Source organism: Chanos chanos, chromosome 1 (assembly GCF_902362185.1).
Source record: "Chanos chanos chromosome 1, fChaCha1.1, whole genome shotgun sequence".
Taxonomy (NCBI): domain Eukaryota; kingdom Metazoa; phylum Chordata; class Actinopteri; order Gonorynchiformes; family Chanidae; genus Chanos; species Chanos chanos.
Genome location: NC_044495.1, coordinates 46903509 through 46929609, shown reverse-complemented (window position 1 = coordinate 46929609; position 26101 = coordinate 46903509). Strand labels below are relative to the sequence as shown.

At 42.7% G+C, this 26101-nt stretch overlaps 1 protein-coding gene across 1 annotated transcript; it reads right to left on the bottom strand.

Annotated features, from left to right (window-relative positions):
• Window positions 1–620: 620 nt before the first annotated feature.
• On the bottom strand, window positions 621–24456 carry atp2a2a (ATPase sarcoplasmic/endoplasmic reticulum Ca2+ transporting 2a). Its single transcript, XM_030767653.1, has 20 exons — window positions 24339–24456; window positions 23620–23637; window positions 23451–23533; window positions 19276–19380; window positions 16711–16849; window positions 9567–9647; window positions 9186–9271; window positions 8628–9092; window positions 7432–7520; window positions 7224–7326; window positions 6665–6796; window positions 6322–6441; window positions 4612–4830; window positions 3635–3970; window positions 3240–3460; window positions 2825–3027; window positions 2569–2654; window positions 1962–2095; window positions 1610–1727; window positions 621–896 (listed from the first exon to the last, which is right to left on the bottom strand). Exons 1-20 carry the CDS (start codon window positions 24454–24456, stop codon window positions 621–623), a joined length of 3132 nt encoding a protein of 1043 aa, XP_030623513.1.
• Between the last annotated feature and the right edge of the window lie 1645 nt (window positions 24457–26101).

The following is a 26101-nucleotide window of genomic DNA, read 5'->3' as shown; positions in this document are numbered from 1 at the left end:
TGCAGGTTAAACAAAACTGGAACCCCAAAAGCTGATTGATCACAATGTTGATCAAAGTGCCCTGCGAACAAACCAAATGCCGAGTAGAGATGGTGAGGTCACGCTATGTTCTGCCTGAGGCAGAACAGAAATGAACTGACCAAACAAATAAATATAAACAGTACTGGGCCAGTAAGGCAAATCCATTAAACAAGGAATGGAACTGACGTAATTCATGATGAGAGCATGCAGTTTGCTGATCAGGCATCATTTTGGGGACAACATAAATACACATTCAGTCTTCCAAACCTCCCGACACAATACTAAAAACCACCATGGTACTGCAGCAGTTCTCAACAACTCAATAAAACAGCGTTGCATCTCTACATTACACAACTGTGTTTTTAAATATGACCGCAGAGGAGAAAACAAACATTTGGATATGAAATAAAACATAAGAGAACTAATATTCAGCTCAGAAAAACAGCACACAGATCAGCTTATAAATCCAAAAAGAAACACTGCCCTGGCCGTAGCCAGTGTGGTTCCTAAATTTTATGTGCGTGTGAGTGGGGTTTAATTTTTTCTTTCATTTCATTATTAGATAGTGAGTGTTAGTGTAACTCCAGGCCTCGTGTCAGTCAGGAGGATGACAACGCGCCGTCCATGTTAGTGTCTGTGCTGTACACCCAGAACACTAGGGGTAGCGTGACGAGCACAAAAGTCCAGGAGACGCCCTGAGTGCATGCAGAGAAAGACCAGTCATTGCTCTCCGGGCCTTTCTCCAGCCCTTTACCAGGTTCAAGGTAGTTGCGTGCGACGAACTTGAGCAGCTCGTCCAGTAGGATAACTGGCATGGAGATCTTCAGCACCATCAGCCACTGGGCAAAACTCAGAGGAGTGATCTGGAAGATGACCTGTCGACAGAAGGCACATGTGTGTGTGTAAGCGAGAAAGAGAGAGAGGGGTTTGTGTTGTGTGTGTGTGTGTGTGTGTGTACACGTGTGTAAAAAGTGGAGAGAGGGAGAGACAAAAAGTATCACTGGTCATGCACAGAATAACGAGGTTATTGTCCACGGGTGCATTAAGACAGTCGTCTGACTGTGATAGAGGCTGTGGCCGTTCCTATGCCAGGCATGTGGATTGTCAACTGAAACACGAACATGTCATTATGGTGTTTACATCTCTCAGTATTCTGAAAATGATAACACTGAGATTGGAAGAGTCCACATATGTTGATGTATACTGCATACTGCAACTCTTGAGTGAAACCGTATCACAATAACTTAACTGTAGAGTAGAGTGTACTCGACCAATTCCAAAACTGCAGTGAATATCGCAGTCACGTTAAATGTGATCTCTATGAGATTATATATCTAAATCTGGTCTGATTTTTCCCTCTCAATGCAGTAAGTAATCATTTTTCAGAGCTACATACCATGAGGTTATGCAGTCAGTTCAGATTTCACAGTTATCAGTTATCACAGCGCCTCTTAATGAATAACATCCCCACACTGATCTTAAGTTTGACGGACTATCTGATTCACACTGCAAGTTCTGTTCTTCGCTCTCCCAAACTACAGACATACACACTCCCTATGTAAAGATATTATGGGAGAAGCATTCTCACTGGCAATGGCTCCACGTAGAGGATGAGGAAATGCAGGGACATGGACAGGCAGATGGCCCCCAGCAGCCAAATGTTCTCCCAAGGCGGCATCCGCACCAGGGACTGGTTCTCCGACAGGCTGGAGATCATGGACACAGCAACAAACCAGACAACGTGAGAGAGGAGCAGCATGGAACAGGTGGACCGAAAACACATCACAATGCAACACCTTCACATTTATTCTTACTTTGTAACCCCAACAATATTGTAATGGTCAGAGATACATTGAACGTTTTTTTTGCCCAAACACACGAGACAGTCTGGGATCTTGTTGGATGATGAGAGAACATTTCCGTCCCTGGTGAAAGCTGACCTGTTGAGGGCGTTGCACATCTCAATGGTGACCAGTACAGACAGGGCCATGGTCATGGGGTAGGGCGACTCAAAGACATGACACTCCAGGTCCTGGAAGTCAGGGTTGTCAGGGGCACACTGCAGGAAGTGGCTCTGAGAAAGAAAAACAAAACATCTGTCAGTTTTACACTGGAAATAAACACTTGCAACAGCACACAGGTCACCAGAACAACATCCTCTTCCTTTGCTGGTGAAATCAGGAAGAACAGACTGATTGAGAATAAATGTTGAAAAAAGTGATGCTCCACTCTAGGTCTTCTCATTCACTCATATTTTTACAGGAGAAATCTTTGCCTGCAATCTGTCTCTCAAAGTAACCCGCTTAAACCAACACCAAAAGTGAGATATGGGGAAGTGTATGGTATGGAGCAGAAAGCTTTGACAAGAGGGCCCTTATATTCATCAACTGCTCACTGGTGACACTTTGTTAATGCATGTCACCTTGGTTATGAAACATGATATCACTACATTAATGAAGTGATGGAACTGGAGATCAGTGGAACCATGTGACTTGATCTAGTGAATGTGTTTGGGAAAAAAACCCCACTGTGTAGCAGGCTTCTCACCAGCTGATACAGTGTGACCATTGGACCATCGTCAGCAGAAACAAACCACCAGGCTGCAGCTCCCACAGTGGCTGCACCGACATAGCCTGTGAGACACAAGGCCAAAAAACACCAATTACACGATTTAATTACGTTTAAAACAAACGTAGGTTATTAAAGCAAGCCCTGCCATTCCAGGTTGAAGGTAACATTACAGACAGTCTTTATCTACCCAACTGGGAGCTCTGTCATGGTTAATCAGTGAAAAAAGTCTCACAGCCGATGGCTAGGTATCTGAAGAAGAGCCAGCCGGAGATGAGGGGCTCCTTGGCGTTGCGTGGGGGCTTGTTCATGATGTCGAGGTCAGGGGGGTTGAAGCCCAGAGCAGTGGCAGGAAGGCCGTCTGTCACCAGATTCACCCAGAGCAGCTGAACTGGGATCAGTGCCTCAGGGAAACCCAGGGCGGCAGTCAGGAAGATACTGCAAGAGGGAAAACACCACCAGGACAGGAATTACATAAATCTAAGCTAGACTCTAATTTTACATCTGGTTTTTCAAGAGCTATGAATTTAGCAATGAGCATTGTTATAGAACCTAAGAAGAGCAACTGAAAACTGTTGTTATTCATTGACTGTTTTGGAAATGTTACTGTGTTCCAGAACAGACCAGTTAACACGCAACATCAAACTGACCAGACGACCTCTCCGACGTTGGAGGAGATGAGGTATCGGATGAACTGTTTCATGTTGTTGTAGATGGCTCTGCCCTCCTCCACGGCTGCCACAATGGAAGCAAAGTTGTCGTCAGCGAGGACCATCTCCGAGGCTGTCTTGGCCACGGCAGTGCCAGAGCCCATAGCGATGCCAATCTCTGCTTTCTTTAGAGCAGGGGCGTCGTTCACGCCATCTCCTGTCTTAGCAGAGACAGAGAGAGAGAGAGAAAACCCATAAGATCAGATGGCATGGAACACTGGCATGGCGTGGGCATCACGAAACATGAGGAGGTGCAGCAACACATGTACAATATTCCATTGGCACCAAAGTTTCAATAATAACTTGACTTGCGCTGTGGAGGCGGGGACAGTTACCATGGCAGTGATCTCATCGAAGCCCTGCAGGAACTCCACAATTTTGGATTTGTGGGAGGGCTCGACTCGGGCGAAGCACCGGGCGGCCGTGACAGCATCCCGTTGGGCTTGGGGCGAGAGGTCGTCGAACTCGCGTCCGGTGAAGGCCATGCGGTGGACATCGTCATCCTCAGAGAAGATGCCGATGCGACGGCAGATGGCAACGGCCGTACCCTTGTTGTCGCCGGTGATCATGATGACTCGGATGCCCGCCTGGCGGCATAGTTTGATGGATGCTGCAACCTCTGTCCTGGGAGGGTCCAGCATGCCCACGCAACCCACAAACGTCAGGTCGGACTGCAGGCCAGACGAGCGAATATGGTTAGTCAAGATTACATCACTCAGTCCAAATGTGTAGAGTTAACACACGACTGTGCATATCCCCATATGAAAAGACAGTTTTATGATTGATTTCATGGTCTCCTCGAGCAAGAAGGTGCCATTCTGCCATGAAATAAAATTATGAAGTAGAGAAGGTACAAGAGTGCAAGGCTGTGTCTCTGTGGTGGTGTGTTTAGTGATTATTAAAGTAAACAGAGCGTAGAAAAACGCGGGGGACTACTATGACACAGTTTGGACTACTGTACGGACTACACAGATTTTGCATCTCAGACATGCAGATGTAACACATGGACATTTTATTTTAAACCGACAACATGATGACACACATTTTCCTGGAATTTTCCCAAGGATTCATTAAAGCCCTGACCCTGATCTGTCTGACTGTGCAATGGAAACAACCTTCATGTATTTTTGCAGTTTTTTGGGTGCTCCCTTTCCTCCTCTTTGCCAATAAGTTATAAATTGCATCCACAAGCTCCAATCCATAGACAAATCACCCACAACATACACAACACAAAGAATTCAGAACCAAATCTAGTATTTCATCCACTGGCCCATATATTACAGAGGTGAACTGTAGGGAAACTGATACTCACCTCATACTCCATGAAGCGAACCGTGTCCACCAGAACCATGTCTTCCTTCTTTGGCGGGTTGTCACGGGTCGCCAGAGCGAGACAGCGCAGTGTGTCTCGCCCCGTCCCGTATTCCCGGATCACGGACATGATCTTGTCCTTGATTCCCTGAGACATCGGCACTCTGTTGCTTCCCATGCGCACGTAGGTGCATCTGTCAATCACACCCTCCGGAGCACCCTGGGACAGATACATAGTTTGATAATAATACTCTACATATAAACATGAGTTTACCTGTTCATTCATTTACTTATGTTTCACGCAGACACAGTCAAGCCATCCTAAGAGTGACTGGTAAGCATTAAAAGGAATGGGGCACTTATGCACATTTACTGGACTGGTCACTCTTATTGTCTGGTGGTGTGGTGGTAACACAGTGGAAGTTAGCTGTGTCTTCACCAGCAGCCTTCCCTCCTTAGCCTCCTTGTAGGAAAACACAGCTAGGCTAGCACAATGGAGATAGCCAGATATACTTATCACATGCAATGTCTCTTAGACATGCTCTTGTGTGTTGCTCTTTTTGCTACACGTGCTCTTCCGCACTGTACATGTCTCTAGCCTGGTCTGCACAGAGGTGACCTCTACACAGTCTAACTGTCTCTAGCAGGAGGCCTTTGACACATACCGCAATCTACGCAGAAGGCTAGCTTCAGTTCTTGGTTTTGACTAGACTACCCCTCTACTTTTAAATCTACTTTTACTAGACAACACAGTCTTGCTGCACTTTCATCTCCCACACACTATGTTTACAAACAAAATATTTCATCAAGCGGAAAACTGTTTCTCTCTGAGGTTTTATCACGCTTTTCATCTTAATCAGTAAACAGATCTGACTTTGATTCCTCCTACTACTCTGCGGTCTGATGAGGATGGAAAACTGTCTCATATAGGCCCTGTAAAAGCCTGCAGATCTGCTGTGATCCCACACAGAAACACAGGCATACTGACCACCTTTTTGTCTCTCGTCTGTACAGTCAACAAGACAGTCTACATACAGCAGGGAATATGAGGTTACATTGCAGTCTGGAATTAATAAGTGAGGATGTTTGATTTGTTGGTTTGAGACAGTTCTGCATACTGTCCCAGGGCTGCTGAATGTCAAACAGGGTCTGTACATCACCTGTCATTAATGACATCATATTATCATATGTGGAATGTGTATAATGAGGTGGAGGGAGAACCTGGATTACAATGTAACTTCACTATTCCTCCCAGTGTCCAGGCTGCGTCTGCTTTTCAAAGCTAGTGTTTATCATGTAACTCGCTTGCTATTTTACAATCACAGCACTACTGTGAGTTTGCACCACGTACACTGTACTCTGTATATATGTTTGCTTTATTGTTGTGTATATTGTCAGTGTTTTGTATGATCCATGGTCTTTCGTCTGTGCGTTTTGCCAAGAGACTGAACCCAGCTTAGTTTCATATCACAGGAATTGTGTTAAAGTCATCTGTCTGCATATTTGTGCTCGCAGACCCTTCTGCTTGTTTCAGCGACTGAAGCAATCTTTTTCTTTAAGTTTCTCTGGATAAGAGAGCCTACATAGAACTAACAAAATGGCTCAAACAATGGCCAACTACAGGCCCAACAGCATGACAATAAAGGTGAAGAACTGATAGAATTTTAAAAAATGTCATTGACAGAGAAGGAGGCAGAGGGGGGATTTTCACCTTGACAAACATCTTGCCTATAGAGGACTTGGACTTATTGGGGGTGCAGTACACAGACATGGACTTTCTGTCTCTGGAGAACTCCAGGGTGAACTCCTTCTTCATCAGCTGTTTGATCACCTGTCGCAAAAACATGTTCCTTTAGAAAAAACAGACACAGCCAGCTCTCCAGTTTTGTTTCCGCTGTGTTTAACGATTAGAGTATCAGAACATTCCGACCACTGTTTGGCTCATTGGCAGTGGTTAAAAGAGTGGGTGAAAAGAGGACCACTCAAACAGTGGTCACGACACAAACAAAGTGAACCTGCTGTAAATAGCACAGGGCAGTACGGTCGTGACTCACTGAGTTGCAGGCGTTGGCTCTCTCGATCTTGGACAGACTCCTGACATCCGTGTCAAAAACATTCATCTTCTCCACCAGACAGGTCAGAGCTGTCTCTGTAGCTTCACCCACCTTCTCATAAACGCCTTTAGACTGTAAGTAACCCAGACACAGTCGATCATTCACCACGCTACCACTTTGGCATAAGCTTAAATAATACGTTTTTAGTTGAGGCCTCAATAACCCAGGCCCATAATGTTTGTGAATAAGTTATAAAAGTTATAAAACCCATCAATGGATTTTATTTGGCCAAAACCAAATTAAAAAAACAAACAAACAAAATCCTCTTATGGCAATAAACAACCTATTTTACAGAGAAAATTCTGTGTAGGAAAGATTTGGTGAAGAATATCTCTGTTTCCTTGGTGAGAATATGGTGACTCTACATGTATGCTTGAGTTATGGTTAGACATCCACTGACATGCAGAGAAAACATTGCCCACATACTTTGATGAACTTGTCAAAAACATTTGCCATAACCACAGCAGGGAGCTGTGAGTGGTCCCCCGGGGAGACGTACCTCATTATAGTCCAGGGAGGAGTCGTTACACAGGGCACAGATGGTGGCCACCTCCACAAGAGCATCATACTGAGAGCATTTCACCACTCTGTTATCTTGAAATCTGCACATCAATCAAGACAGTTAAATACTGTTTAAAACTATAGTTCAGCAGTTTTATGATGACACGCTGTGTGCTTTGAAGATACAAGTTTAAGGAAGAACTCACATGTCTCCTTCAGGAGCGTATGTAGATCCAGAGACAGTGAACTCGTTCAAAGTGCAGCTCTCCCCTTCTGCTTTGTCAATGATGAACATCTGTGACAAACACACAGCAAATTCTATTAAAACACTTTTGTCTGTAACCAAGACGAATGACTTCCACAATTAAGTAATCTCCATGGTTACTTCATCACATTTTGTTGCATCACTATTATCAAAGCAATGTAGCTTTGTTCGAAAGCCTCCTCACATCAACTAATGAGACTGGATCCAGATTTGGCTGTGAGACGGGTAACTGACTGCAGGTGGCAGCATGTCTCTATGAAAGCCCTCACTCATCTACTCTGTCTCTGAAGAGTTCTCTCACTGCAGGCACACCTAGCAACTCTCCCCAGCTCTCAGAGGAGTCAGGGTAAAGGGATCTCCATTGTTCTGCAGGAGGACCTCGCCCAGCAGAGAGACATGCAAAGACATGCCTGCCCAGACAGCGTGTTTCAGAACTGTAGTCAGTGTCTCCTGCTGTCTCAGATAAGGGGCTAATATAGGATGGCAAGTTACTCGAAGTGACAGATGCTTGGAGGGGGAGTTCACCTGACACCAGAGGCTAACACCTTCTTGGGCTCATGACGGGGCAAGAATCCGCGGTTGGAATATCTGCTCTGCATTTTCACCTGCTGTGCATTACACTGTAAATCACCTGACTTACGTTTCATGACTTAGGGTTATCATTCTCTCTCCTCTGGCCAAAGGGACGCCCTCATTACTCACAACAGAATGACAAGTTAATTGTGTTTTTGTTTTGGTAAACATGTTTTTGTTTTCTTTCAGTGCGGTTAGTAACAGAGTTCCTAACAGACAGGGAAGATGACGAGCCTGAGATGTGACAAATTGTTAGAGCCTGCTTGGGATGGGAACATTAAAACATACTCAAGAGAGGCTACCTGATCAATTTTTCTGAGTGGCAAAAAGAAGGCTGCTCGCCGAGCTTTTATCCATTCCACAAAGTTACCATTTTGGAGACCCAACTATGACTTCATTCATATGACAAGCTAAGAAAAGACTGCAGAGGAGATGAAGTGGGACTCTCTCTTGGCCAAACTGATGAATCTCCAGTTAGGGGGAATGACCACTCAACCCTACTCATTAGACTAAACCCCACTGATCCCCAGGCAGAGTATAGGCCATCAGGCCCTGCAGCCTCACCCTGCACACTGACATCTGATTGGTGGTGAGGGTTCCGGTCTTGTCAGAGCAGATGACAGAGGTGCAGCCCAGGGTCTCCACGGAGGGCAGGGAGCGGACGATAGCGTTCTTTTTGGCCATTCGGCGCGTGCCCAGCGCCAGGCAGGTAGTGATGACAGCGGGCAAACCTTCTGGGATGGCGGCGACTGCCAAGGCGACGGCGATCTTGAAGTAATAAATAGCGCCGCGGATCCAGGATCCGCCGTGCACGGGGTCGTTGAAGTGGCCGATGTTGATGATCCACACGGCGATGCAGATGAGGGAGATGACCTTGGACAGCTGCTCGCCAAACTCGTCCAGCTTCTGCTGAAGGGGCGTCTTCTCCTGCTCCGTGGAGGCCATCTCGTCACGGATCTTACCGATCTCCGTGTTCACCCCGGTCGCCACAACCACGCCCACGGCCTTGCCAGCCGCGATGTTGGTGCCCTGAAAAATACCCGTTGAGTTTATATTTGGTTGATATGAAATGAAATCGGATGGACAGGTCGCAGATGGAAAAGGGGCAGTGGCAGTACTCACAGAGAACAGCATGTTCTTTTTGTCCTGATTGACAGCACGGGGGTCAGGAACAGGGTCAGTGTGCTTAATGACAGAGACTGATTCACCTGCAAGTGCAAAACAAAGCGCTGACAATTTGCAAACAAATCCCCTGACACAATGTAGTTCAGCATCACAGCCAACTGCAGTACTGTGAAGCTCTGTTCAGGGGTGTTTTGTATCTGATGAGCCCTAAGAAAACATTACTGACCATTTTGATCCTGTCTGTAACTACTGGTTTAGTCTTCAGACTAAAAGAACTGTTTGGGGGAAATATTGATGTGTCAACTGTAGATGTTTGGGGACAGGAAGTTCTAAGACTGTGAATGTAGATATTAAAAGAAAAAGATAAGGCTTTTTTACCGGTAAGGATGGACTGGTCTACTCTCAAGGTGGTGGATTTGATTGAACTAAGACGGATGTCTGCCGGAACCTTGTCTCCCACTAGGTAAACACAAAACAAGGAAGGAGTCAGTAAAAACAAGAGAAAACAACAGAAAATATATACAATTATTCATCAGTGGGAAAAAAAAACTCTTACATCTATATTTGAATGGTCGGTACCCACCCTACCATTGCACATGAGATCACCCTGGCTTGACCTATGTACACAGTTAACCAAAGCATGCGCATGTTTTTGTTTTAAAATCAGTCCTCAAGGTCAGACTGGTACAACACAGCTCCACCCAGCCAAAGTCAAAGTAAAGTCAAAGTGAAACTATGTTTTATAAAAATACATTTTTTAAGAACAAATTTTCACACATGAGCCTCTGAATGGTTTACTGATTCCTCAAAATTTCACAACATTTGCGAATCTCAGCTTTCAAGGATTCAATAGCATTGATGAAGAAAAAAACATGTTTTTGCAGATATGTTTGTGCATGGTGGGCAAGTACAGATGACATCAAAATCTCGTGGTGGGACATTATCATAGCTGCCTAACTGCCTAAAATTTTTTTATTTTTTATAAAAAGTGTCCAAGGGGTTTTTCAGACCGCCAGTACAGAAGGAGGGAGATGGAAAGAAGAAAACCAATGAAAACAAAGGAGGACAAATGTTCCTCTGGTGCTTTCCCCTTTAAACGTGCTCCAACATCCTCTGCCCTGCTAGTAAAATTCACCATGAATACCTTAAATGGTCAATTACCTCAAGACAGAGCAAAAGACGAGGGATAAGCCCATGCTTTTGGCAAATGACTGTTTCAGAGTCATATGACAAAGTCTAAACAGAAAAACTCTGATGACACAAAAACACACACACACACACTAGTGTCATAAAACCCTTCTGTAGCCATAGAGCAACAAAGGATAGAGAGGGTTGAGAATGATAGGGATGGAGGGATGGGGGGGAAGGCAGAGCAGAAGAAAGACAACATGATGCACACTGTGGCTGTACAGGCAGTCCCAAAGGACTCTGTTCATCTGGGCAACATTTTGGTTCTGGGAAATCCTGTCCAACTTCCTATTTGTAAATAAACACTTGACGCAGGGGAAATGGTTCCACGGGAGGAGTAAGATGGCTCAGTTAACATGCGTAACAGGGTTTTTAAAGATCCATGCTTAAATCTCCTTAGTGTTTTAACAAGAACATATGAAACATCTAACGAGATGCTGTCATCTTACTCATTCATGAAATACATTCTTTCAGTGTTTAACAAACAGTTAAAGATATTCTTCATCTTATTCATTAAATATCCATACATGACCATTACTACTGCAGTCACAATCCACTGATTCTTAGGAATAAGATACATGAACCTGGACATTTTTACATGATAGAGAGAGGAATGAGTTTGTATGGGATACACATACAAACATGGGATACACATCAGTGTAGGGCAGCAGCTGGAGTCGTCTGCCATCCTACAGAGCAAGTGGAAAAAAAGGGGGAAAGAGGCTAAACAGTTCAGACAAACAGATCATCACATAACATTTAAACAAGGACTGTGATGTGAAGATATCTAGGAACCATGAGAAGAGTTGAACTGGCGCCCCCAACAAGAACAGCAAATTAGCAAATTACTGAGAAAAAAAAAAGAAAAAAAAAAAGCAAGAGTCACAATTCCCTTTTCGGGAAAGAGCAGACATGTAAACTAATCTGCGGGGCCTGTGCCCTTGGTGGGGGGAAGGAGAGGAAAATAGCCTGAGAGCAACAATGGACAGAGCCAAAAATGGGAAAACTATTTCATTATGTTCCCCAATGCAGTGATCAGGTTTAAATGTGGACACACAAGAGAACAGCTGTTACCCTCTGCCTCCACCACTCAGGAAGTGTTACAGGACTTCATTCCATCGAGCTGTCAATCATGCCAGTGGGTGTCAGCCTGCTCCTCCCCTTTTACAGCACTTTCAAATATGGCCCAACAATTTTTCAGTGCAAAGGGGGAAAAAAAAATCATAACAACGAGATTAATGAAAAGTCACTCTGTGACTGGCTTATGTCGCCAGGGTTTCTGTCACTGAAAACCAGTGAAAGCACACTGCGCACACAAATGGCATTAAAAATTGAGGGTGAATGACAACAATGGCCGTACCAAGGACTTGGCAGCTATCAGCACATACGTGCACACCACCTTATTTCACTGAAATGGATTTACTAGCTGCCACACTGCCAGGATTTGACAGCGCTCGCGGCAACCAAACCAGTGAGAGGAGACCTTTGCAGCTATTCTCAGAAAGAATTAACTGAGCTCAGTCAGATCTTTCAGCTGTCTAAATCAAGAACTGCATCCACAATGAAACCAGCACACAGAATGTTATCATCCATAGTTTACTACAGCCTGGCCCCACTCAGAGAGCAAACGTCCTCATGTCTTGGCTTGAGACCAAGACATCTCCCACAGTCCAGGTTAGTCCCAGCACACAATATATTCCACTATTTTGACTTTCATTCAGAATGTTTAAATGACATTTCCTTTATGTTGTTTATCTGACCACACCACAAAATTTCATCAGTGCAGTCTTTATCACATATTATGGGAACGGGCATTGTTTTAGTCCAGAAGACACAGCCAGCACAAACAACTTTTGGTGGGTACTGTCTTTTTTTTTTTTCCCTCTCAGTCCCTCTTATAGACACATGCATACTGTGACACTGTTACAAAACGTGATCCAGGTGTCCTCTACATGAATGTAACTCAGCATGCCAAGTCTGGGTGAACCAGGCCCCTAGGTGGCACTACAACACTGTAAGGAATTACTAAAAATTCCCATAACTCCCATGCCATTTCTCCAATGAACTGAAACTTTACATAGATCTTAGAGAAAGTTTACAAGTTCTGTGTTTACAAGCGTTCTGTGCCATTCATCCAATCACTGGTGCTGTAGTACTGAACATTCCAAAGAATCCTGAACCATTTTACTGATGGAGTAGAAACATCCTGGAAAGGTTTAGCATGAGAGTACGTCTCAGACCAGACTGTGAAAATGGACTGTGAAAACTGTGTTATTCAGCCAGTATGAGGTGTTGATCAGGAAAATGTTTAGAACACTCCTGTACTTGCAGCTATGGTTACACTATATTTACATACTTTTTTGCAATTATGTGCAATACAGAGATCCATCAGGTGATGTATGAAATAAACCACATACCAGGAAGGCTGAGTGTGTTTATGGGAACCACAGACATAAACACTGTGCTAAGTACAGTAGACTGGGCAGGAGGCAGTGAACACACATCAGAATCACAGACAGCATGTTACACAGGCCAGGTGTGTTACTGAAACTGTAACAGGTAAAACTCTGAGGAACTGTTGGGGTTACAAGCCATCAACAAGGAAAATGGAATGACCCAGGCATTGACAATCAACACACAACTGTAATTCAAACAGTTAAAATCACTTAATCTAAAAATAGCTTGTGTATTTGTATATAAACACACACACACACAGACAGTTTAGCAACTGACATACTAATTAGCCATACATGCTATATTTGTGTCAGTTGGACCTGAGGCTCATTTGAATGTTTTTTAAAACTTAAGTGACTACTGTGGCATTGTCCCCTATCAAAACATTGCCAAAATGAATGGAGTGTCATATATGTGCAAAGTTTTACGCTATACCAAAGCTCTCCAACCTTTTTTTTTTTTTTAAACTTCTCAGGTAAACCCTCTAGTCTCCAGTCCAGACTATCATAATGGTCAATCCCTATTCCTGTAGGGCCAGTTATTAGCATGCTCCACTTCACGTATATGCTAAACGTCATGATTTTTTCGTGTTACAAGTCAGTCCTGCTGAGAAAGTTTTCTAAACAGTAGAGGAGGTAGAGGAGAATGCAGGGGAATGTTGTTCTGTAATGTGTTCTTCACACTGATGAGCCACAGCACCTTTGGTGGTTCACCCCCTAAAAATAATTTAAAACTAGGACAATATTGACAATACTGAAACTAGCTAGATAAGCCATTTTACAGCAGCTAATTGTTCAACAAGAAACAATATTATTATGCAACAAATGTGCCAAGGGATTTTTCTTTTTAATAAATTACCTCTTACTGAAGCCAATCTATTCTGTCGCTAACATGAGAGAAATAGCATAACGCCAGAAGGTAATCCACCACACTAACTGTTAGTCTCTCAGACAGCCTTCGGCCAAAATCCATTTTACAGGCAGGCAATCACATTCCACCCAAAACAGAGGCTCAGGAGGGCGGGCAGGACGGCTCCGACAGACACTTAAAGGCACTAACGACAGCTTTACACAACTCTACAGTAGCTGCCACTTTCCCTTCAGAGTAAGGTCACATTTCACTTGTTGCCGATTCCTCTTTAATGCGAGTTCAGGGCCAGGCTAACAGGTCTGCCCTTTCACTCACGTCTGTCAACACAAACCATCACCCACAAGCAAATAGTTCACAATAGGCTGGCATGCACATCCAAGACTGCCATGGCAAGATTTGCCAAATGCCCAAGCTGACTAGGTAGGCAAAGGCCAACCAATACAGGCTAAGCAGTGGACTGAGGGGCCCTGTTTATTACTTTGCATTGGGCAGGGGGAAAACAAAAAATGTGTACATGTGCAGTATAGGAGCAAACAAACTGTGTCACTAACATATGGCAGTTGGCTTGTGCATTGTCTTTTATCTAAATTTGGCTGTATAGGACAGGCTGGGGGCATCAAACACCTGGCTGCCTACTGGCCACTTGCTGCAATTCTGCAAAGTGACAAGAGACGGTTGCCAGGTCCAGCAGAATGCCACTGCTGGTGTCTGGAATCCCAGGCTAGCTAAGGTGCTGATGGGAAGGGTACCAGAGTGTGGTTTAAAAATGCTGGGCTAGGAGTCTTAAAACACAGCCATCTTCCTTACAAGGCCATCTCTCCGGGCAGCTGAGAGACCCTCCCACTAAGTGTGCCCCTGACAAATCAAAAGCTACGTTATCCCAGCATGCTAATTTCATGACAGCTGGAGGGTGGGGGGCACCTTTCACCTCCTAGCTCAGCAGACATACTTAAGCACAGTAATATACACACAAACATCTTAACGACATGTTCTGATGTAGGATGCACATCATTAACTTAACATTAGTGCAGTAGCTATTTGTGTTATGTGTGAGTAATGTAGATAAGTAGGAGACACAACATCTACAGTTGAGGAGTGACGTGTTCATAGTGATGCATTTTATCACATGGATTAAGACTTTATATGTCTCATGCTGATCCTTTTATGCTGCTTGTATTTTGATATCAGAGTCTTTCCCTCACTGGGCAGACTGAGAGGCAGTCTTGTGCAGTCTGAACTGAGCCCTTGCTGTGCGGTACAGAGGGTGTCTGATAAGAAAGCAGAGCAACGTTGTCAGCCTTTTAAATTCTGTTCACAGCCAGGCTTGTCCCAGCATCCACCACAGCAACCACTGCTGCTGACTGCATTATTCCACCCAGTGTGCAGCAAGTAACAGACACCGCCAGCACAAGATTTTACATTATGAAATAATCTCCAGAGTTAAACAGTTGATATTCACATATATGCTTACAGTTGGTATCCACAACCTGTAGAGTTCTTATTATTCTTAATTATAAATGCAAAATCTAGTGTGTTTATTGATCTGTGACTGAATGCTGTGCTGTGCAAATAGGAAACTCTGAATTGTAAAATGCTCAATGGAAAAAAAAACATAGATTTTATATAATTTTAAGTGGATTTCATAACATTTGCTTTTGCAAAGTATGGAACATAAGGTTTGACAGCTTTAACTAATTGTAATCTCTCGTTCTCCTTCCCTCCCTCTCTCTGTCTCTCTCACTGTCTCTGTCTCTCCCTCTTTGTCATACACGCACATACACACGACCCTGTAATGATCTCATAAAATATGAATTACATTATGTCTTAAGCCCACATCAATATAAAGACCTGAGAGAGTACAAAGAAAAACCCCACACAGAGACTCATGAAAACAACTCATCTTTTTTAGTTACATATTCAAACTATTAGGTCTAATGCAGTGATTATGAAACACGGCTCCGCTCAGTCTGGTACCTTCTCAAGGTGACTTTGCAGTCCTCATCTCATGGACAATACTGCAGACCGGGGTGGGGGAGGGCACCTGTCATCTTCACTATTGTCACTGAGAGCTAAAAATAAGACATTCCATAACCTAGACGGCTTATCCAATCCAAAAATAACCCTCACCACTATGCATTTAAAAAACACCACCACCTCCACAGCTTAGGGTTAAACCGCATATCGTGATAGCTGCCCGAGGACCCTCACATGCCCGGGGATGATGTCCGGCCTGACCCCCCACATTAGGATAACCTATTAAGATATTACACATTAAGAAGTCAATTTTATATCATGTTGGAGGAAAAATCTACAAATATTTGAAAAGAATTTGCTCTTTGTAACAGAGCTGATATCCTGATGTTTCAAAAGTCTCTTTTTCTTTGTTTTGTGGATTTTGTTTCTGTAGACCACACTGAAAACGCTGCTCTCAGATGGGAGAGCTGTGAGGCTGGAGGATGAGTGGCAGTTTTGACGAGTGTGGGACATGCTTAGAGAGACAGGCGGGCGATGAAGTCCCCCCCTAAACTCCTCACACACCCAGACCAACAGAACTCTGAGCCAATAAGAGCACCCACAAACACTCCACTCTCACTGCACTTCCAAGAGTCTGTCACCACATAAACAAGCTCAGGTGTAGCAGCACTAACGAACCTTACAGTGCCAGGATCAGAACCACTGCTCTGACACCTGGGTCACATAACAGCAGCTTATCTACTTCAGTTAATACCTGCCAGTTTTTAAAATTTTCTGTAAAAAAAAATGCAATCAGTGTTCATTGAAATAGGTAAGTTATCTGGAAAAATTTGGGAAAACACTTAAACATTATCTCTGTTCAATATGATAGGATTAATATATCAAAATACCTAAAAATAGACATTTTAATATTATATAAATACACCAAACATTTTGCGACAATGCTTAACAAGTATAACTGGTCCTACTCAGAGGAATAAAACATAAGATCATGCTGTTTTACCCCTGCTCTGAATGGAAGGCCATGTAGTCTCACCTGCAACCTCCACGATGTCTCCAGGGACAATGTCTTTGGCCTTGATCCTCTGGACAGTCTTTCTGTCCTGCCTGTACACCTTTCCCATCTCAGGCTCATACTCCTTAAGAGCCTCAATGGCATTCTCAGCATTACGCTCCTTCCAAGAAAAAGAAAAAACATATCATGTGTTCTGCAGGGAAACACATTAGTACACCTTTAAATTGGGGGGTTCAACAATGTGCAATAACAATCATTTATTTTAAAACATAAATGCTTTGGGGGAAACAATGTTTGAATTTGCACCTGTGGAAAAAATAAGTCTGATAAAACGTCAAAGGAAGACAACATCAACAGTGGCGAGTTATAACTGCAACCAAATGGCAGCATAAACATTTCCTTAAGCGTGTGGATGCAGTCTGGCAGGAGAGGCCTGGTGCATTGTATGCTAGTGAGGACTTGAATGCGAGCGTGATATCATTGTGTTGCTGAAATGATTTGGGGGCGACCGGAAGCTCAGAGTACTCAAGTGTTGTCTACATGTGCCTTGTGCCTGTGACAGTAGTAAGACAAGGTGGCAGGTCTGGCAGAGGAGAGAGCTCCTTATTTGCTGCCCTGTTACAGGCTGCTCTGTGACACGCTCTGTGATGTCACTGCCTGATAAGGTGAGGCCTGTATATGACAACAGGGTGTTGCAGACAAATAATTTCCTCTGAAAAGACAACTATAGTTTTTTTTCCCCACAGTTATGAAAATATTATCCCTCCCTCCCTCCCTGTATATGCTGGCAAACATATCTATTAAATATTCCGTTGACAGTCTGACCTTTTGCATTCATAATATGCACTAGTTATGCACAGCAGTTTTAAAAAGATCTGACAACTAAGGATGGTGCACATTGAGGAGGATAAATTTTTTCTACCCACCCCACAACAAGCCTCTCTCGTGCAGAAACTTATGGAGGACTAAATACATAGACTAAAGGAACACAGACAAATGATGGATTGCTAAATGGTGTTGCCAGATGAACCATCAACTATCAAACAATCCTCATGTACACACAGAGATTTAAAAAGAAAATCCCTTAACAAAACACATGAATTGCACTGACTTTTAACCATTTCTACTTGTCAACATTTCATGCTGTTCCATCCAGTTCAAAGTTCTCTTCTGTCTATTACAGACAGGAAGGAAGGAGTGGAACGTCTTATGATCATCATGCTGTGTAACCATAGCACCATGGACTGGACAGACACAGGCGTGATGTGAAGCATCTATTGAAAAACAATAGTGCTTTTTCCAAAACACGCAGTTCACACCAGACCCCAATTAAAGATCAAATTCAGTCTCAATGTATTCACACTCTTTTTCCTGTAGAGTTCCCTGTCCAAAAAGATTCTGTGGCAGCCTAAAAATCCACCAGTGCTGAGTCTAAAATATATTTTTTATTTCTGTTGTCAAATCACTATGTATGAACACATGTAGCAAAGACTATCCAATAATACAAATTCTTCTCATTGGTACTTCATTATGTTTCTAGAGCCATCTCATATACCTAGGTACCCTTGCACCCTACAATCAGCACTGCAGAACTGCCCACTGGGGAATAATGAGTCCTCTGCTCCAACCACTCTTCACTCAGGACACTGATACCAGGTAAATGGAACATGGAACTATTTAAAATCACCACTAACAAAATTAATACTAATGTCTAATAAAAGTTAACGTACACACACACACACATATATATATATATATATATATATATATATATACACATGTAAAATGGGTCATTCCGAGTCAAATCAGATAAGGTTGTTGCAGCACTGTCTCAGATTTTGTTCGAACCTTGTCTATATCATGAATGGGTCCCAAAACCAAGGCCTGTAAAATATTTCTGTTCAAATTCTATGTTTTAATATTTTTTCAGCCCTTGATATTATTTCGTTTTTGGCACTTAATAATCACACATCAAGCAATTTCCATGTACATTTTCATGTTCCTATTATCTACCCCACATACCATTTTGGTCCTATGAAAATGACCGAAAAATGCTACCACGCCTTGTTATATTCTTGATAACTTCCTGTCCATTAGTGGTAGAGACCTAAAATATTGGCACAAAATTGATAAAAGATTGTATTTGAAGATAAAATAATGATTGATACCATTTGGGTACAAAAATGGGTTTATAATACCCTCAATATTACCCTAGTTTAGGAATTTTGCGCTATGTCCCCAAATCTAGGGCATTATAGAAAATCAATAGGCATGCAGTACAAACTTTTAATGGTTCAGTCATACTGAGAACATGTTTGTCTTCCATCCTGCAAAGTTTGGTGAGGCTAGGAACAATACTTGTCAATATACTAATGCCCAAACATGGCCTCCCAGATAAGGCGTTTTTCAGAGTAAAAATGAAAAGATATCAAGGGCCAAAAAAATATAAAAACATTGGAATTGAACAAAAATATTTTACAGGCCTCAGTTTTGGGGCCAAAACATTATATAGACTAACTTTGAACAAAATCTGAGATCTGATTTGACATGGAATGACCTGTTTAATATATGCATAAGCTTGCTTACCTGCCACACACCTACGATGGCATTGGCTATAAGAATGAGTAAGATGACAAAAGGCTCCACAAATGCAGTGATGGTCTCCTCTCCCTCCTCAAACCAAGCCAAAACCTGGTGACCAAGAAAAGAGAACACAGGCCAGTCACTAAACCATGACCATTTTCCCACTCAATATTCACAATCAGTAACAACTTATTTGCATATATACAAAGACTTATTTCTCTCTTTTTTTAAGAAATTGAAAGCAGAACAACCAACTTGACAAGCAGTAAATGTTTGGTTTGGGATTTTACAGGGCCAGACATAAATGATTCAGAGCCAGTCACCACTATGTATGCAGAGCTGTTTGTTTGCTTTGTGAGAAAATTGGCACATGGACAGAGGGTCATGCCAAGATGTCATACTGAGAATATGGTGTCTTTTGGAAGTAAAATATTGGTGTTTGTACCAGTTCCAGCTTCAAACACTTCAACAAGCATTTCTCGTTGCAACCCCATTTGACAGGTTTAAAATGTTACACACGGGTCATTGAAGCCGTGACAAAAGGTTTGGACAATGCCACGCAGTGCAGTACAGAGGGGATCACTCATCCCTGCCTGCAGAAATGCTGTATTAAACCATGCATCTGTCATGAGCCAATCAATCAATCTCACTATGATGACCCTTTCCTTAAAAATGGGTACAACTCAAACTGGTTGCCAGACTTCAATACAGATTCATACAATGATGGCTGAACTAGCCTATTTCACATTTAACACATAGGATTAATTATGATGAATGGAGGGTATTGTCTGCAATATGTTGAAAGAAATGTGAAAATTCATTAAAATTTACAATACAGTAGTCTGAACCTTTGCTAAACCTATTCATCGCTTTCTCCTAATATTTACCTAAGTATCACTTTGTATTAAGGTTTCTGATTTTTACTTCTCTGTCATGAGAGTAAGTGGCATACTGCTGTTTGGTTGATCTCAAAAGGAAACCAACAGCTTCACGGGCTATAACTTAATGACAACCCACGAGTTTTCTTGTCAGTGATTCAAACGCCACACGATCCGGCCACGAATACGTTCAGATTAGTCGTCCTCTACCTCTGCGTGTCATTCGTGGTGGACTTTAGCTCTGCACATAAACTACAGGACTCTACTCCCATGATCTAAAGGAAATCCTAGGTTTTCAGGCTAAATCCCCTTGTCTGCACATACACTTCGCTAATGGATGAAGGATGCACGAATAAACCGCCATTCCGACTGACGGGATGTCCTAATTATTTTCCGACATCTCAAAAAATTTGGTTTATGCCCCTTGAGTGCGTGCGCAATTATGATCAGGTCACGAACCCACTTATATTTACACACAAGAATTCAGCTTCTTGTTCTTTCAGCATTTCCCTAGTGTAGCGTGGATCAGTGACCTGACACAGTCACGGCTTCACGGGAGTTACCTGACAGTGTATGATCGCAGTGTATGATCCAGTAGGTTGCAACTGTGTAGTCTGAACGTCCTGACTCAGGATTTTTAGACAGAACATCATGAAATGAAAGTTGTTTGCAGTTGCCAAGACTTAAGTTCGTGCAGTGTACAGCTAGCATCAATCCTTTCATGCCCTGTGCATAACTGTCAAGGTTTTTCTCAAGGAACGAAAACTGAATGTTAAATTACATACTCCGCTCATCTGGCTCTGAACACTTGAGCTTGCCCGAACCGGGTGGGGCACAAAGAGAAGCGACCCCTGGTGGCAATAACTTGCAAACGGGTTGAATGTTTCATTGCAGTGCTTCCTACCACGTGACAAACAAGCGAACTGGCTGCGACGTAACAAGGTAAGCTCTCCTAACTGCTTGCGTTTTACATCGCGGTCCGACGCGCAAGAAAAACTTGAATGAGCAAATGGTTCGGTTGGCCAATGGTAGTACTTCAGAGACAGGTTTGCAGTGCAACACGTCATTGAAACAGGGACAGAGCGAGGAATTTTGAGCTGCTGGACGACGTTTCGCTGTATGTTCGTTGTCGCTCGCAACCTGTGAGGACAACTCAATAGAGAGTATTGCTCACTACTTATCTTTTGCGTTGCTCAGCTTTTTGCGTAGTCGCATCGCGTTATCTTGGAAATACGTGTTACATCTGGCTATTAAGAGGCATCCAACTGAATAAGTTAAATCCCATACACACACACACACACACACACACACACATACTGTGTATACATTGTATCCACCTCTAGATGGTGCTCTAATATAGAACCATGGCATGGTCACGAAGACTCTTAGTGGCTGGTTAGCTAGACAGTTAAAAAAACAAACTAACAAATACGACAATGAAGCCTTAATGAACTTTCATCCAAGGTAAGCATACTTGGGGGCCAACCCAATCCTGTTGTGAAGTGAACGGGTCAGTTAAATTTATGCAGTAATAAAATCACAACCCACCCAGCCGACGCTCTCAGAAGTCAGATTATGAAGAGTGTGCTGATCCTCGCGGTCGGAACACTAAAATATTGTGGGACACTGAACCAAAGGGCTACAGTTAAAGGCATTTCTGTTTTTGAAACTGAGGACCTCTCCAACAATAAAACTGAGGCATCAAGCATGTTTTTTTCCCCTCTAATTTCTATTGTTTTACGTGTAATCTGAACCACAATTTAGATGCAGTCCTGTTAAACACTTATTAAACAGATACATAACACAGTACAGTTTTATGATACTGAATGTCCCATATCATCTCGGAATATTGTGCTGGGAAAACATACTGGACCAATACATAATGCTCAACTAATACCTGAAACCTTTACTCATAGTGAAATCCCAGTGTTGTGGAGAAATCCAAAAGACATTCCATAAGTTTATTATGCAGTCATAAAAACTACACCATAACAAACAAACAAAAATATTCTGAGTAATTATTAATTAAAACTCTTCCAAAATTAAAGGATAGAAATGATTCAAAATAAGAATCTGCTAAAGATGTCTGTAAAATTACCCACAACTCTACTGGTCCAAGTCTACCAGCTCCCCACAGCAGAGTGCGTTCTACAAGTCACAAAACGTGAGCTCTTCCATCCAGTACAAATTCATTAACAACAAATTCAGATACTCGTAATCTTCTGTGCTCTCACCTAGATTCCCGGAGCATCTACAGACTTGCCTGAGGAGCAGTGGCTAAGGAATAAAAGGCCTGATCATAGCGAATGGTGGCCTCTCTGAGAAGGTCAGAGGCCAAATTTAGCCAGCAGTGATGCCTCCTCCTTCAGTTTATCGCACCGGAGCTGTCAAACAGCAGACTCAAACACCTCCTTATCACTCCACGGGCATACTGCTTCCCAAGCCAGCCAACATTTCCTCAGATATGTGCATTTACTCTGGAACAACCAGTATAAGCTTGGGACACAGTTACTTAGTCTGGAGCTATGTAAATCACTCTGAATGATACTATACATATCTTCCTCTTATCGATGATGTTACAAACATCGGATAGAATATGTAGATTTGTACCCAGTCTGCCTCTTTGTGCAGCAGCGGAACGTCACAGGGACGACCTAACAGAAATAATATGGAGATTTTAGCACATCTTGTGATTTGTCAGCATGTCGCGTCTTAGCTCTATTAAACGATAACAGACGTATGTCTTCTAGCAAAACAGTAGAAGCTGATTATTATTTTGAAATAAATGCCCGCTGCTACTTTGCAAAAGCAGTAACCCCGAGCCCCCGTTTCATCGTTTAAACCACTTATTGCGACAGCGGACTATTCAGTTCATAGAAGAGTCTTAGTACTTCAGTGCAAGACGGCAGGGACCAACTCTGACGTCTTGTTCGGACAGATGGTGACAGACACTTGATCCAGATGAATGCTGTTGTCACCATTCCGAAGGTGTGCAGCCCTTCGGACTGTGAGTGCTACATACGACAAGATACGCAGACACAAAGTGCTTGCGAGTGTCTACACTTTCCCTGCTATTTTGCACTCCAGTATCTCAATTAATTCTTAGAAGCTGGTTTAACCGAAGTAAAAAAAAAAAGCTATATTAACCGTCAAAGAAAACCATTTATTTCAGTTAGGTTTTTGAATAATTGTCGAATTAAAGGATTCCGTACAAGACAAGACTTGCATGTCAAAACACATAAATCAGAGACATCGTTAATGTATATATTTCAAGCAATATTCGTGAGGCAACATACTTACAAATGATATACAGGCTGCAAGCAGAAGAATTCGCACGAGCAAGTCTTCAAACTGTTCAATAACAAGTTCCCATAACGATTTTCCTGTGGAATGACAGTAATGGTTAGAATCAACCGAGAGCAGAGCTTCTCATTTAACGAATTTAACTTCAAATTAGCTGGTAATTTACCTTCTTCAGCTGGTAACTCTGCACACGGGCCAGTCAAGGGTTTGCAAGATAAAGAGGAAAGAATGGTCAACACAGCGATACTTCGACAAACAATAAATTTTCCACACGAGCATAAAGTGCGCGTTAACACGCAACATCTATATTCAAGTTATGGAGAACGTCTGATATTCAGGACAACGCAGAGGGTAATTCAGATTTTGCTTACACGTGAGTTTGACATTGCATTATTTTACGACAATTTTAAAATAAGTCTCGCTCAAAGCCACTATCAGCAGTCCAAAGCATGCTGACTGTTCTAATACAACAGCTCACGTCACGCAACAGCCTACACCTGAAAGCAATCCATATCTCAGGACCCTCCAACTTGTTATTTGGTTAAATAAATAAATAAATAAATAATACAAAGGCCTCCCAATCCGGTTCACCTTGACAAACCGTAAGCGAAATCTGACTGGCACACGGGTACAGCTAATACGATTGAAATCACACCGCTGTCAAATAAACAATCTTACACACTGTTACATAAGCGCCGGTTAATGAGCCAGAAAAGAAGGAAAACACGGGAATAATGACGTCAGCAATTTCTCTACCGATCCATAAATGCCGGTTACTGAAGCCTAAAATATGATTAGTTGAGCGTTGTGTCTCAGAAATACAGAGCTCATGCCAGTGGACTGTTCCCCATCAGTAAATGGTAAAACCAAAAACAGCTCACCTACCATTCGGACCCCATCTTTCCCTTTGCTTTTTCACCTGGTCTAGAGAAAGTCCCGTGCTCTCGTTGACGTTGAAATAGCTAAAAACTTCTTCAACAGTCTTTGTGTGAGCGTTCTCCATGGTAGATGATCGCCCTCTAAGGACAATTTAACTTTATTGAAAATATTTGTCTGTTCAGTTATTTGCCCTATCAAGCGACTTCGTTAACGACTTAAACCTGAGATACTCATTTAAAATCAGAGAACGTTCGGAGGAGATAATGCAAACACATAAGATGACCGAAGATCGATGTAGGCTATGTGAAACGGAATATGTTCCTTCCAGGTTTCTCTCTCCAGCACAAAAACGGGAAAATATGGGCAGGCTGTTCACCACTTCTTATTTCCCTAAGACCTGGGAACAACGAGAGTGCTAAAACGTCCCTGTTCAGTACATTACATTTACCCAGCCCAAGCCTAACGCTTGCCTGGAGATGTGATGGCCAGTCACTCCACCGTGAAGTCCCCCGTTTTGTGGTAAGTTAAAGCAGTTTTTAATCTAGTTTTATCTCAGACGTCTCACTACTGCCCCCCTAGCTTAGTCTGCAAGCGGAGGAAGCTCATTGGATAGCGAGAGACGGAAACATATTCTTTTTTACGCACCCCTTGCTTTTCGCAAACTCGTTGGATCAGCTGATGTCTTGTCGGCGCAACCTGCGTGAGCGCTGATGTTACAGCGACACAGGGGAGGCTAAGATTAAAACTTTTCGCTTCACGCCCATTATACCATGCTTAGTTTGACCATTTAATAACACTGCAGAACCAACCAATGTGTAATTCACTCCTTTTCAATTTTGCTAAATAAAATAGAAAAACAATAAAAATGTGACGGCACTTTAATCCAATATAAATGAAAATAGATTGCATTTACTGTATTTACAGCAATGGGACGTTCTTCATCTTTGCTGTGTCTTAAGGCCTTTTGTCAGTTATTGTTCTTTTATTTGGAAAGGATTTAGATTGGAACTCGCGCAATTGAAAAAAAAAAACGATGCATGGTGTCACTTTTCGTAGTGCAACTGCATTAGATAGTTAATGGGAAGTTTGTTGTGTTAACCCCCACTAATGCTGGAATTGTCTTTATAGACACTAAAAGCAACAAATAACTATACAGCCCACATGGGAAATGCGTATAGACCAGTGACAGACCACTAAGGTTGGTTAGAGAGGTGGTAGGGAGCGCTACGGATATCTGTTGAGTGTTTATTGGGGCAGTATTTCTGTCGCCCTAAAACAAGACAAGCTGCTAAGCATCTGTTAACATGTCTTAATAAGAGTCTTCACCGTCTCGCTGAAATCCTTTACCTCTTACAAGGAGAATAAAAAAGAAACCAAAAAAACCCCACCCCCACACACACAAACACATGTGTCTTAGGAAACCTTTCCGAAGAATGCTCAACTGATCTCCCTGACTCGGCGATCTCTAACTGTGGCTGTCATCAACAGATTAAAATATGACCGGGGGAAAGGAGGGGCACGGAGGTGCAAAGGGGAGGTGAGCCGGGGAGTGACAGGGAAGGAAAGTAGAATGAACGCGAAAAGGTCCTAAATAAAACTTTGGGCGCACACTGGGAATAATCCTTGTGTGTCTCTGTAGCGTGGTTCAATGCAAACGTTTACATACACCAACCACCAACATCAGCTGAAAAATGTCAGTTCAAAAATTTAGATCCTTCCAAAATGGGAATTGTCACGTTCTGCTTCTTCAGGAGCTTTTAAATATCTTT